Consider the following 15,624-nt stretch of genomic DNA (forward strand, 5'->3'; position numbering starts at 1 on the left):
GATTCAATTCAGGGTCACAGGGGCCAGAGTCTCGGCACAATATGCTAGATGAGTGCTCCGCCGGTCAGTAGTTACAACGAGGGTCTTCAGCTTTCATAAATCACTATTGATTGAAGAATTTAGATAGTGGGCATATTGTGGTGTTCCATTTTAGGTTCACTTAATAATTAATGTTATACATTTATATTTATTTATAACACCTTTATCCAAAGCAACTTACAACATTTGAGATACAATAAGTTACATTCTCAGGCCCTCCAATTTGTTCACATGGAGGTCAAGTGACTTGCTCATGGTCACACAATGTCAGTGCTGGGATTTCAAGTCCCAACCTCAGAGTTCAAGGTCCAAAACCTTAACCACCGCGTCACACTGCCTGCCACTATGTACATGTCCCTTGACTTAGCCATGTACAATACAATACAATTTATTTTTGTATAGCCCAAAATCACACAAGGAGTGCCGCAATGGGCTTTAACAGGCCCTGCCTTTTGACAGCCCCCCAGCCTTGACTCTCTAAGAAGACAAGGAAAAAAAATGGAGTTAACCCTGGGAAAGGCAGTTCAAAGAGAGACCCCTGTCCTGGTAGGTTGGGCGTGCAGTGGGTGTCAAAAAGAAAAGGGCGTCAATACAACACAATACACAGAACAGAAGTAATCCTCAATACAATGTAATAGTAAAATTAAAGTACAGAGCAGAATTTAACAGTAGATCAGTGGTTCCCAATCTGTGGGGTGGGCCCTCCTAGGGGGGCACGAAGTAACAAAAAGGGGGGAGTGAAGATGTGAAAAAAAGAAAACAAGAATCGAAAATATGAAAAATACATCTATTGAAACCAAAACAAATTACCTTAAACTACATTCTGATACTAGAAAAAATAAATATAGAGTTAGATAAATGTTGATAAAAGTAAGTATAATAAAATGTGCATCTATGATATATCATTAATTAAAAAAGAACAAATTGGTATAAGTGGGCTCCTTTCAAAAAAACGTCAGGGGGCCACGATTAAAACTGTTATGAAAACTCGCAAATACTTGAGATGATGACATGATATGATAGATGATATCACATAATAGGATTTGGATTTGTTCAGAGTCCTGGAGACCCCAGCCATCAAGATGTCTCCCCCTATAGATTACCATATAAATGTATTTGAAATCAGTGACACAGTGGGCCACAGCCTGACCTGATGCAGGAGGTGTGACATGGTGGTTAAGGCTCTGGTCTTCTAATCCTTAGGTTGGAGATTCAAATCCCACTGCTGACACCGTGTGACTGTGAGCAAGTCACTTCACCTGCCTGTACTCCAATTACAAATAAACTAAATAAATAAATGTAACCAATTAGATGTCAGATGTTGTAAGTTGCCCTTTGATGGTGGCACCATCCAAATATGTAAGTAAATGCAAGAAAGAAAGGCTGGAACCATCTCTGGACATGCCGGGCCCACTCCTGTACAAACAGACCATAAAGTTAAGCCCACTTTGTCCATTGTAGGGACACTAAGGGCTTCGGCCTTCTACAGCTGCATTCACCTCAAGATGGAAACCAACCCTGAAGAGGATGCCATAAACAAACATAGAAACGTAAAACCAGTGAACTCCACCAGCACATCCATTAGATGTGGGTGAAAACTCACACATTGGGCAAGAGTTGAGATCTGAACCCAGATTGTGGGATCTGTGAAGCCCCAGAATTGTAAGGGCAGATTTTTAAAAACCCCTGCTCATTTAGAAATCGTTCAGAAATGGAAGACAAATCTGCACAGAGTAATTCAAAATGATGTGTTAGAACAGAAAAAAAAAAGTTCTATGGTTAAATTTAAAAACCACCTATTTCCGTTATGACTAATTTTATTGTAAAAATGGAAAATGTGTTATGTGTAATCTCAAAATTAATCATAATGTGAAACAACGGTTAATTAGACATGGTGCTCAGGCTCATCTCATTTTCTGTGTCACTTTGTCCTGTGTCAGGGTGACAGTGGTGACAGATTGAGCAAGTCACATCTGACTTTTCTATTCCCAAGCCACAGTTTCCATCTCCTGTTGAAAAACCACCAGGCACCCCGAGTCTCTCGAAGTCCAGTGCTCTGCCTCACGAGAGGTGCAAGTAACCTCAGATTGGGCTCCTCTTGCTTTTGGGGGGCACTGGTTTAGTGACAGGGATGACTCCCTATATCCTTGCATGGAAATCCTATAACAGTTGTTTGTATTTGCTGTGTGGGGCGGCACGGTGGCGCAGTGGGTAGCGCTGCTGTCTCGCAGTTGGGAGACCTGGGGACCCTGGTTCACTTCCCAGGCCCTCCCTGCGTGGAGTTTGCATGTTCTCCCCGTGTCTGCGTGGGTTTCCTCCAGGCACTCCAGTTTCCTCCCACAGTCCAAAGACATGCTGGTTAGGTGGATTGGCGATTCTAAATTGGCCCTAGTGTATGCTTGGTGTGTGGGTGTGTTTGTGTGTGTCCTGCCCGGGATTGGTTCCTGCCTTGTGCCCTGTGTTGGCTGGAATTGGCTCCAGCAGACCCCCGTGACCCTGTGTTCGGATTCAGCGGGTTGGAAAATGGATGGATGGATGGATTATTATTACAAGCCCTAAAATCTAATTTTATTTACAGACTTGTTTTCTCCAATGCAGGGTAACAGAGACTGGATGCTTGACTGGCAGTACTGGACACGAGGAGGGAACCAACCCTGGACGGGATGATGCCAAGTCCATTCCTGGACCCACTCATGCACACACAGGGTCACACAGCATATACATGGTTACTCCATGACAAATATAATCCGAGATTTCACAAGTAAAACACATGCGCATTACACGACTTTTCCAGCGATTTTCAGTCGCAGGCTTTTATGAAGTAGGAAAACGGGCAAAAGCCTCAGTGCAAGCTTCAGGCATTTTGAAATTGCAGATTGAGCGCGAGTGTTCCGTTTTGCAAGCATCCGTAGCACATTTTGAGTGCGAATGACACGTTTTGTAAGCACGTGTTAGACATTTTGAGTGAGAGAGATCCATTTCACATGTGTGCGTAAAGCACTTAGTGCTCAAAATGTCCCACAATGTGTCACTAATACTCAAACGTCGCAGCTCCACTGACTTTCTTAAATAATCTTAGCGAGCTGGGGACAGTCGCAGCACACTCGCGTGACTGTCAGTTATTCCTAGTGACTCAGTCCAAACAAACTAACTCGCCCCAACAAAATCAAAAAGGTTTGAATTTGTCTTAAATCACAGGATGGACTCTGTGTATGTGAAAGTAAAGTTCAATGCAGAGAATGTAGCAATGAGAAGTATTGCTGCGTTTCTTTGGTATCACTTTAGATTAGGTGTCCCTATTATGCTGTACTTAACATGTAATTACCTGTAGAATTAGAGTAACTAGGTGTTATTACCTTGTATTTACTGTGTAATACAATGTAAAGCAGAGGTTAAGCACTCGATTGAAATTGTTATTCCACAATTAATACACATCTCTCTTTTATATTAAAAAATCTTGGGACGAGACTTTTTTCTGGCGACGAGACATGATCTTTTGAAGAAAGATCGAGAGACACTTTTGAAGAGAGATCTTTTAAAGAGAGACACTTTCACGTCCCACGAGACAGGCACGTCACGTCATACTTGCAACCTTTGTAAGCAAGTCCCGTGATACACATGCAGAGCAGGTTAGAGATAATGGAAGTAGGAGAATTCGAAAGTCTCAAGAAAACGAGAGTAAAGCTCACATTAGCGCAAACACATGGAAAATATTACTCGGTGAAATAACGGAAAAGCAAAAAGAGATCACATAGTGTTTGAGGACAAAAGGACAGGTGCTGTACAGGCTTTTAAACATTCAAAGCGCCGCCCGAAATGCCGATCACATGGAACGGAAGCAGCAGCAAGCCAGTAGCTGATCGAGCAAAGAGGAGTACAACTGTTACTTGTTTCCCAATGTATCACCGTTTGAGAGGACTTGCAGAGGAGCAACCGTGTGACCTTGGTGTGCATTCAGCCACACTCTTCACAACACTGCGTGGCACTGGGCTGGGCTCGGGGGAGGGGGGTATAGGGGGTAATTGGTATGCGAGCGAAGTTCAGATCACACGGCATGACAGCAGCAGCAAACCAGCAGCCGATTGAGGAAAGAGGAGTTAAAAAAAATTGTATTTATATCCCATAGTATCACCGTCTAAGCGTGGTTTTGGAGGAGCAGACGCATCTCCTTGGGATGCAATCAGTCCACCTCTTCATAATGGTGTGAAGCGCAGGCGGGGGGGGGGGAAAGGGGTTGGCAAGCGAAGCCCCATAGTACATACTTAAAAAAACTGTGGAACAACAATTACAACTGAGTACTTAATTACAGTGTTACATTGTATTACATAGTAAATACAAGGTAATAACAGTTATACTGTAATTATGCAGGTAATTACATGGTAACTACGGCATAATTAGGGATACAATCTAAAGTGATAAAGTTCCATTTGAAGTCAGATGCCCAAATGTTCACTTAGAGCTCCCCCTTAAGTCGGATTTCTAACTCAGAACCTGGGGCTGGTCTGTCAAGTCCAAGTTTGTCTAACCTTCAGATCATGACATCAATCCAAAATGGTGACAAACACCGGCAAACTTTAGTGAAAGCTGTAGTATTATACTGTTTATTAGCACTTCTGTCCATTTTTGTCTCATTAAATCAGACATACACATAGTACTGTCCAATTTCTATTCATGAACATGTTCACAGGACCCTCTTAATGTATGGGCACTAGCCGGGGCCCACAATGTTTCTGAGGCCTATGTATTTGCTATCAAAACAGGAGCCTCAGCACACTAGATAGAGATAGATACTTTATTAATCCCAAGGGGAAATTCACAAATACTTTACCAGGGGGCCTATGATGCTGTAAAAAGTCCCTTACTAGCTTTAAGTTTTACTCTGCTGGCTTAGCTCTCTTTCTCGGGGGTGGGGGTTGATTTGTTTTCGATCTTATGTTTGTAGAAATTGATTTATTTGTATGGAATGTTGTGTGATTTTACTAAAATTTAAAAAAAACAAGGTTCTGACATCTTGCTATGGTGTTTAGATACAGAAAATACAAAATAATGCGTTGTTATCAACTGCGATTTACTCCGACAGAGCAAGCACAACAAAGGTTTTCCTGGATGTGTCCGTATTGTTTTTCCGAATGTTTTACTGGAACGCTCGGGTGTGACGTCATTCCCAGCTCCAACAGGCGAGGTAAATAGAAAGCAGCATAAGGAATATGTGCGTGTTTTGGACCTCGCAAAACAGAAGAGAGTCTTGTCCGTCTCATGGCTCGAGTTTTACATATCAGGACAGAATAGAAAAAAAAAGAAAGAAAAGAGCCGAGTTTGTACTTGGAAATCTTTCACACAGCACCAGCGTGGTCTGGCAGCATGTTACGGGCTTTTAGAAAAGCGGGCGAGCTTGCAGTACTTTCAGTGATAACTGAAAATCGCGGTACTTAAGGAAGACGGGTTTTGAGGTCAGATAGTCATAGCAAAAAACCGCTTTGCAGCATACACGAAATGTTTTGTTTTTTTTTAAGAAATAAATGCTTGAAATAAGCAAAACTGTTAATGCAGCAATAATATTTTAGTAAGTGGGACTGCCTTTGATTAAGTAAAAACAGGTACATCTATGAAATAAAACAAATCTTGAGATTAATTCATTTTTATGCATTTTCAACAGCCGACGAAGGTTTGGATCTTGAAAGAAGGCCCTGCTGGAATTCGACTTAATATAAAGACCAATTATAATGAATTGAGCAGAATAATATTACGCGCACAATGCGTGGGAAAATATGAGCTACATTCCTTCAATATAAGAACTTGATACTTAAGATATCATTTTTTGCAGCGTAATCATTGCACAGAATTACGATTATCTTATGCAAGTAAGAATTTCACTGTATTCTGTATACTTGACAACACGGGATTTATGAATCTAAAAACGTATATATTTTTCCTCCAAGAAAACAAGCGTGCGTTAGGTGCGACTCTACTTGTGCGGAGTGGCGAGTGTGCGCATGCGCCCGACGTGCCCCATAAATGGATGGGTCGGTGGATGTGTGACTGAAATCAGTCCAGGCGGCAGCGGTTGCGAGGTAGAGACTGAGTACTGTTTCTTTGAAGACAGCCGTTTGTTTTCGTTCTTTAAGTAATATAAGATAGTAGGTTGTCATTTTTAAACAATGACAAAGGAATAAAAATCGTTTTAGGAACAAGGAGGAAAGCAACAGGCTGCGAACCGAGTTTCAGAATCACGCGTGCAACGACGGTAGATCCGAGGTGTTTCGGCTTCGTCACGGTTCAAAAGTCGGCGGCGGACTTTCGTTAGTCACGTCGGACGCTTCTGTTTTCGTTGAAAATGGCACCGGCCCCGAGGCAGTGCAGGAAGTGTCTAACTGTGACAGGGATCATGCAAATCTGAGTGTCGCATGCAAATCTCCGCTAGCTGTCCGCATAGGTCACTTCGCATGCGGCACTGCAAGTCGGCTATTAAAATGATGGGAGACTGCAACACGTTAGATTAAAAAAAAGACCTGGCCACTTTAAGACCTGTCCTGTCCTAGCCCGGATACACTACAATGTACCTGCACTGTCGGCCCTTCTCCGAAATGAATCACACCCACACCCACACACAAAAGAAAATAAACCTACTTAGCACATCACTGGTGTAAAGGAGTCAAATCGAAAGCAAGAACCACAATCGAAATTCAGATTTAATAGAACTGAAAAAAGTACATATTTTTTCTGTCCTGGCTAAGACTACATTATTATGCTATTACAAGAATTAATAGGTTCATTCAAGCAAACCTTAATAAGATTATATACAAAGACAGACATTGTAATGAATACCTGCAGTATGTATAAACATTCACCTAAATTAATAAGCATGTATTCCATATGCACACAGCACACTCATATCAGGTGAAACAACTTCAACAATTTCAGACCCACTTAATATTGATTCACGAATGTGGGTGGGCCAGAGCCTTTCCTAGGAACATCGGGCACAAGGCAGGAATCGGCCCTGCACAGAATGCCAGTCTATCACATGTCCTGCACAGACAGATGCACACACACATCGGAAAATGTAGTTGTGTGCTTATTCCATCTATCCTCATATCCATTACCAGACCCTCTTAATCCAGTCCAGGCAGGGCTGTTTTAGTGCATGGGCATGCTGGGCAGCTGCCAGGATGCCCCATGCTAATCTATGTATGTTGTGACTTGCTGAGTGGTTGTGTAGGTAGGGGCCCCAGTGCACTGTTTTGCTCTGGTGCCTATAATGCTGTTAAGATGGCCCTGAGTCCAGGGCTGCATAGGCTGGCATCTATCCTGACAGCATCTGACCTTTGGGAGTGTGCCAGTCCAAAACACACACACACACACACACACACACACTCCCTCCCACACTTTCCGAATACATTTTGAGTCATGCAAACACTCCACATCTACAATATTTGAACCAGGGGCGACACTCTTCAAACTAAAGGTGCCAAATGAGTTTGTTAAAAGTGATGCCATAGGGGAGCCGATTTGCGTTCATATGAATGACTTGTGAATGCTTTGAAAGCACTTCAGATTTTTTTTTTGGTCAGGTACTTCCTGATTCACTGGTATGCGAAACCTCCCATATTTGGTATACTGTTGGACTTGTCTTGATGTCTAGTCACGCAGGATGTCAGCCCCCCCGCTATTTTTGAACACATAAACCCAAAGAACCATCATTATTAGGCCATTGTGGAGCATATTTTGTGCAGGAAATTACAACCTTATGATAAAAAGTTTATAAGGGTGTAGTTTATCAGTTAAGCGATGGACAGATATTGTTGGTTTCCAGTTATGTTTCATCAGTTTCTACCTTGTTCTCTGTGCATTTTAACAAATCTGTACTTATATGTGTGCCAGTTCTGTATTTAGTAATGAGTATCATCTCTCCTGTGCTCGTATTTTAATTGAGAATTATTCACAGCGCCTGCACTCAGTGAAAAGCACCATACAAAAAAATAAGTTGTAGTTACGAGTAAACCAAGAGGTGTCTTCAGCATAAATGATCAGAAGTTGTGCAGGTCACTTCATCCGACCCCAGGGGATTCACGAGGCGGTCAAAGTCACTCCTTTTCACAAATCTTGGGGGATTGGTAGTGGAGGCATGTGCAGTGTCACTTTATGCTATTTCGAAGGTGGCTGGTGATGAATATTTTTGATGTCAGATTCATAACCATCAAAGAGTCACTCCCTGATGGTTAAAAAGAAGTCATTTCAAACATAAGCATGTGGGGTATCGTTTTATACCATTTCCAGGTCAATGTTTATGAAAATGTTATTTTTGATTGCTTTGAATTACAATTGAGAATATTTCGACATTTCCTTTGAAGCACACAGTTTAATATTTCAAATATCTGACGCAACTCTTTTTCTTCATTATGTACTTCTACCTCATGTAGGAAGTTATTACATTTCTTATGAAAACCCCAGATTTGGGGGGCTTACGCCAATTCAGACTTTTTTTTGCTTTCCAAAAGGATCATCCACAGGAAGCTTCCAGGAAGAACCTTTATATTTAGGTCAGTAACAGGACCCATAAATAACAGATAACTGATTTATGAAATGCCAGTGGGCTCCCGATTTTTAAAGACAGCTCACAGCGCTCCGTTCAGGTTTTCCTGATCTGTTGTACCTTGCTATGTAGCCTATAGTTTCGCCCACATCTTAGGAACCCAAGGAGCCAGTTTCATATTCAAAGACCCCTTCACAAAATGAAATGGTTCTTTGTCAAACCACACAACCCAGTAAGAGAAACCACACAACCCAGTAAAGTGCCGTTAAAGGACCAAGCGTGTATAGAGCTGTGAGGCAGCAGCGCTCAGCACTTTCCTATCTTTATTCCAGACCTAAATATTTGAGTATACAGTGTGAACCTGTCCACTTCAATTTATAAATATGTAGTAATATGGTCTCGTATTCCTCAAGACTTAGCCGGGATGGCACTTATCTGCGGAACTTGGCATTATTACTTAGTCATGGCTGTACACCTTGAGTAATTCTATAGGGCTGCTCTTATTCTTACTCCTATAATGTTACTCATATTATTTGGTAATTACTCATCTTGCTACAAAGTAATTCAAGTTTAAGAACACTGCAATGGTATAAACTGACAGCAGATGATTAAACAGAAAATGCACCCACACATAAAAGCCGTAATATATCCTCCTGATAAACACGAAAAGCAAGCTTCCATCAACACAAACCCACCCACCACACAAATATTTAAATGCATAGACATACCTCCCTGCCTCGTAACCATTAATATTTATAACTAATACAACTTAACTGCATGCATACCTGCAGACACACTCCAACAAACCCAAAACCAAATAGATAAGTTCAGAGTTGTGCTCACCGTCACTGGTGTGCAGGTCGCTTTTCGGGATCATCTTCTCTTCAGCTGCCTGGCTGCCTTTCTGGTCCATGGAAGTGTTGAGCGGGTCGCCTGTGGGCTGCTGCTGCTGCTGCTGCCTCTTTGACGCTGTTGACTGTGTGGCTCTCTCGGCCTTAACTTCCTGATGAAGGCAAAAGAGGATGTTTAGTGCTTTGTATCAGGAGGAAACACCTGTGGTTTTCCGGGGCTGGGAGCGGCGGGGTGGCCATCAGTAGTGACGGCCCAAGCCCTTAAAAAAAATTCACTTGTGTGCACATGTTGTTGCGTGATAGGCCAGCCCCGTGAACCTTGACTGCTAGTGTCCGGTTTCTTAGGAGGAGGAGGAGGGTCTGTGTGACCCCCTGTGGGTGTGTAATCAGCAACAAGACAGCACAGTGATGGTCCAAGGGATATCACCTTGTGCAGCAAGTGGGACCCCCAAGTGGCAGACATTCAAAAATGCCAGTGGGCTTCTTGTGTCACCCTGGTGCTTGTGCACCATAGACACCAGTGGCCCTGGGCCTAGGATTGGTGGCAAGTCTTTTATTAAGTTTATTTTTATATGCATTGCATTTGTCCTTCCCAATTAACTTTTTCACTTCTAAAACAACATTCTGATGTCTTCAGGGCTTCACCACAGAGTTTTATTAAACATACATTAAAGAAAGTGGCTTCTTCGCCACATGTGTATACTTTTAGCTTTAATTGCAGATACAGATGGCAAGTGATCTCACTTCCAAATACCTTGGAGGTTAAAATAAGCTCCTTGCAATATTTCTGAAAGGCTATGTACACTTGCGGCTAATTTAGGATCACACCCTTGAAGACAAACAAAGCGGCAAAGCTGTACGCGTGGGGCTTGCTTAGACTTCTTGTGTTAAAACAGCTTACAATTAAGTAACATTAAGGTCCACTTTAGTGCTCAGCTAGCCAGCCATTGTCTTCACCTTCAATATTAAACACAAGTCAATCCAATATGGTGCCATAAAGACAGCAATTTGTGAGACCGAGGGACTCTGCGTCAGAAATGGTGGTGTGCAATACTGAAACACTTCAGGCAACTGTCCCATCTCCTTTCCCGTTAACCCTCCACATGACAGACCTCCAGCACAATACCAGAGCTTGCCATTTAAAGAAATTCTCAGATGACGTGTTCATCACAGGCTGCATTAATAATGGAGAAGTCAGAGTACAGGAAGGTTGTGAGGTGCAGGGACAACAACCTGCAACTCAACATCAGCAAGACAAAAGAGCTGGTGGTGGTATTTCAACGTGCCAAGTAGTCTCTGAGACCAGTCATCATCCTGGGGCGGGGGACATGGAAGTGGTGCAGAGCTACAGATACCTGGGGAGTTCATGTAAAGAGCAAACTGGACTGGTCTGATCACACACTGGTGCTGTTCAAGAAGGACCAAAGCAGACTGGACTTCCTAAGGAGATGCAGGTCTTTTGATGTGTGCTGCAGCAAGCTGCTGGGAATGTTCTACCAGTCCATAGTAGCCTGTGTGGTGCCTTATGCTGCAGTCTCCTGGAGAACCAGCCTGAGCTCAAATAAAGAACAATGCCTGAACAGACTTATCAGGAGAGCCTACTCCATCACAGGGCAAACCTGGTGTTGTGGAAAAGAGGATGGTGGCAAAATCACATCCCATCATGAAAAATGCCCTCCAGGAGGTGCTCTCTTGGAGCACTTTCAGCTGCAGGCTCATTCCACCACAGTGTACTAATAAGCACCTCTGGGGGTCTTTTCTGATACCAGGCAATTCAATGCTTCCACCCAATGTCCTTGTTAAGTTTATTTATATTTATTTATTTATCAATTGATTGATTGGCAGGGCGGCACGGTGGCGCAGTGGTAGCGCTGCTGCCTCGCAGTTAGGAGACCCGGGTTCGCTTCCCGGGTTCTCCCCGTGTCTGCGTGGGTTTCCTCCGGGCGCTCTGGTTTCCTCCCACAGTCCAAAGACATGCAGGTTAGGTGGATTGGTGATTCTAAATTGGCCCTAGTGTGTGCTTGGTGTGTGGGTGTGTTTGTGTGTGTGTGTCCTGCGGTTGGTTGGCACCCTGCCCGGGATTGGTTCCTGCCTTGTGCCCTGTGTTGGCTGGGATTGGCTCCAGCAGACCCCCGTGACCCTGTGTTTGGATTCAGCAGGTTGGAAAATGGATGGATGGATGGATGGATGATTGATTGATAGGCTGTATTTTCTGTCCTGTGAGTCTGTATATCTTTGGTTTTTTCCTTTCTTCTGGTGTAAGTATCTAAATGTCCCCATGGGATTAATACGAGGAGAGACACAAAAATAACCGGACTGGGCTTGGGGCTTTCCTGGAAAACCGTCTGGTGGTCGGCCGGACGTGAATCATAGAACTCTATCCCCTCCTATAAGTCCTCTCAAACCGTCGACCAGCTAGGTATATACTGTGAAGAGCCCAGTCAGTATTTGCACAAGAATCGCTACACGAGTTGCTGCTATAATGTCGGGTGAAAAAAAAAAAAATCAAACAGCGAATCAACAACAAATTTCTCGCGAAATTGAACAAAAATGGCCACAGAAACTTATGAAATGATAAAAACAGTGCACGGTGATAACAGTTTGTCTCGCACACAAGTTTTTGAGTGGCACAAACGTTTCAAGGAAGGACAAGAAAATGTGGAACACGTTCAACGCCCAGGTCAAGGTGGGGGGGTTCATCAAGACAACACTCCAGCGCACAATGCTTTTTTTCATAAAGCAGTTTTTGTCTGTCAAAAACATTCCTGTCCTCCCTATTTGACCGATTTAGCTCCCTGTGATTTTTACTTGTCCCCGAAAATCAAAAGTGACCTGAAGGGAAGACATTTTTCTTCAATGGATGAAGTGAAGACAGAAACGGCAAGCCTGTTGAAGAGCCTCAAGCAAGAAGCCTTCCAGCACTGTTTCAATCAATGGAAGATACGTATGGAGCGGTGTAGACATCAGGAAGGGGACTATATAGAAGGGGACAATGTTTAGAATGCTATCATTTTTGTATTTTTTTTTTTTTTAAATCAATCCAGTTATTTTTGTGTCTCACCTCGTAAAGTTTTTCTAATCTAATAAATAGTCCAATTAATAAAATGGCTTTAGGTGAATATCAAAGAATCAGTTGAGTAGTCGTAAACGATTTATGTAGTAACTTTCACAGTGATGAGAGACTGGATGAAAATGCAAAACGAGCGCTTTCAGACGCAGGCTCATTCTAGCACGGCGTGCGAAGAAGCACCTCTCTGGGGGTCTTTTCTGCCCACTGATATCAGGCAATTCAGTTCTTCTACCTGATGTACTCGTTAAGTTTATTTATATTTATTTATCGATTGATTGATTGGCTGTATTATCAGTCCTGTGATTCTGTATCCCTGTTTTTTATGTTTCTTCTGCAGTAAGCATCTACATTTGCCTATGGGATTAATAAAGTTTATCTAATAAATAGTCCAATTAACAAAATGGCTTTAGGTGGATATCAAAGAATCAGTTGAGTAGTTGTAAACGATTTATGTAGTAACTTTCACAGTAATGAGAGGCCAGACAAAAATATAAAACAAGCACTTTCAGCCACAGGCTTATTCCAGCACGGTGTGCTAAGAAGCACCTCTGGGGGTCTTTTCAGGCCGCTAGTATCCAGGAATTCGTCCCGGACTAAATGCTTATACTCTTTAATTTGCTATTTCTGCACAAATAAACATTGTTTTTTTATTTATCTTTTGACTAATTGTATTATTGTATTGGGAGTTTTTTTTATGGTTGTGCTGCTGTATGCCTCCAGATTCCACCTTGAGATTAATAAAGTTTATTTAATCTTATCAAATCTGAAATCTAACCATCCCTAGCATCACTGGCTTTTTTCCCAGATATACCCAGACTAAACATTAACCAATACAAATAAATGTTCCAACAAGGAAACAAAATGTATTTTTATAGTATCTTTCAGGCCTGTGGCTTCAGGGGCCGATGACCAGCTTGTCTCAAACCAAATAAAGAAGGCCAAAGAAAACAAAAAAGGTGGCAAATTTATTATTAGAACATTCAAACAATCTCAATGTGAATGGGCCATTCAGCCCAACAAAGCTCACCAGTCCCATCACTTAAAATTTTCTAAAATAACATCAAGTCAAGTTTTGAAAGTCCCTAAAGTCTTACTGTCTACCACACTACTTGGTCACTTATTCCAAGTGTCTGCAAGTCTCTATGTGAAGAAAAACTTCCTATCGTTTGTCCTCTTAAGTTTCCAACTGTGTCGCCGTGTTCTTGATGAACTTATTTTAGTGTTACAGTCTCGATCCACTGGACTAATTCCCTTCATAATTTTAAACACTTCAGTCGAGAGGAGACATGACATGACTGAAGTGTTTAAAATTATGAAGGGAGCTATACAAATGGCGATGTCAATACCAGATTTTTTTTTTGTTTTTGATACCAGTAAAATTTTATATGTTCAGTGTGATGGCATAAACCCAATCCCATTCAACTGCTTTTTATTCAAAGTACCTCCATTATTCAAGTGAACCATATTATACCATTTTCTGTTAGGGTGAATAAAATATAAAGAGTCAATTCTCATTATCTGTGGGGGTTACATTCCTGCAGATACAAAAAGACATGGATACTGAAGCATTGATCCCATGGGAAAAATGGAGTTAGGTTCTGGCGGGACACCTACATGGGGGGTCACGATGCCCTGGCCCTCTGTTCTTGCCCCTTGGGGTTTGGTAATGATCCTTCCACTGCTTCACCTACAGAAACCTTGCTACAATTTGTACTTCCGCTATAGTCAAGTTCAACTGTCTTGTAGATCAGGGGTCCTCAGCTCCAGTCCCGAAGGGCCCCAGTGGTTGCAGGTTTTCATTCTAACCCTTTTCTTAATTAGTGACCTGTTTTCGCTGCTAATGAACTTCTTTTGAATTTATTTGAACTGACTTGTTTTTTTAAGATTTGTTCTCCTGAATTACTTCATTTCTTTCCTTAAATGGCACCCAAACAGAAATGAAATGTGAAGTGAGTGAGCCAACAGAAGACCAACTGAGTCAGGGCCTCAAACTCCAGCCAGTTGCTTCATTAGGCGCCAATTCTTATTGTTAATTAAACCTCCTGTTCTTTAATTCCAAGGCTTGTTGCTCTCGTTGTGCAATGGCAGACATTTCTGAAATTGTTGATTTTCTCTTTTCTAAGAGCTCTGTTCTAATATTTTGTGGACCGGAGCAGATCGACATTCTTGAGACCTTCACCTTTCTTTTATTTTCAGATATTGTATGATAGACACCAGTTGTTTTGGCTCATTTTGTATCTCAGTATTGTTTGGCTGCTAATTAGGGAAAAAGAAACAATTAAGAGGTCTGAGTCTTCAAGAGCAAGTTAAATAAAATGAATTTAAAAGAAATTAATTAGGAGAAAAAACAGGTCAGTAATTAAGAAAAGGGTTAGAATGAAAACCTGCAGCCACTGTGGCCATTCAGGACCGGAGTTGGGGACGCCTGTTCTAGATGCTCCACCATAGGCCACAAGGGACCACAGCAGGCCCAATCCGTATGGCCAGCAGAGTCTATGAAATCATTCTGTGCTGTGGTTTCCTGGGAAAACTGATTCATAAGAGGACCAGGGAGCGCCAGTGGTCACCCCTACTCGCCCTAGTGGTCCTAACGTCTCCCTGCAACCCATGCCTCCAGCCTTCTTCTAAAGCGCAAGGCAGTTCACCCCAAACCAGGGGAGTATTCCACAGAGCACACTTATGAATTCGAGATGCAATGTCGTAATCCCGGATTGACTGAGCCTCCTTTTATAATTGAGGCTCAGTTGATTCCATGAACGGGCGGAGTGGTGGCTCTGAGGCTAAGGATCTGCGCTGGTATCCCGAAGGTTGCCACTTCGAATCCCCGTCACTGCCAAAAGAGATCCTACTCTGCTGGGCCCTTGAGCAAGACCCTTAACCTGTAATTGCTCCAGGGGCGCTGTACAATGGCTGACCCTGCGCTTTGACCCCAAGGGGTATGCAAAAACTAACAAATTCTTAATACAAGAAATTGTATAAGGAGAAATAAAGAACCAAAAAAAAAAGCATTTCTTATTAACTCAAGTGAAGGCTGGGCGATCCACGATTATGGGCGCACTCGTGAGATTTAGGCATCCCAGAGAAGTGATCGTCAATAATATACATCATTGAGTCTATCAGAGGAGAGTGCA

General features: G+C 42.4%; 1 protein-coding gene across 1 annotated transcript in view; it reads right to left on the reverse strand.

The window, feature by feature from the left end:
• The window catches only part of LOC114655408 (xin actin-binding repeat-containing protein 2-like), a 293,034-nt gene that overhangs the window by 152,794 nt on the left and 124,616 nt on the right, over positions 1 to 15,624 (reverse strand). The window contains 1 exon segment of the mRNA XM_051930911.1: positions 9,416 to 9,575. Coding sequence (XP_051786871.1) covers positions 9,416 to 9,575 — 160 coding nt within the window.

This window comes from Erpetoichthys calabaricus, chromosome 8 (genome assembly GCF_900747795.2).
Source record: "Erpetoichthys calabaricus chromosome 8, fErpCal1.3, whole genome shotgun sequence".
NCBI classification, from domain to species: domain Eukaryota; kingdom Metazoa; phylum Chordata; class Cladistia; order Polypteriformes; family Polypteridae; genus Erpetoichthys; species Erpetoichthys calabaricus.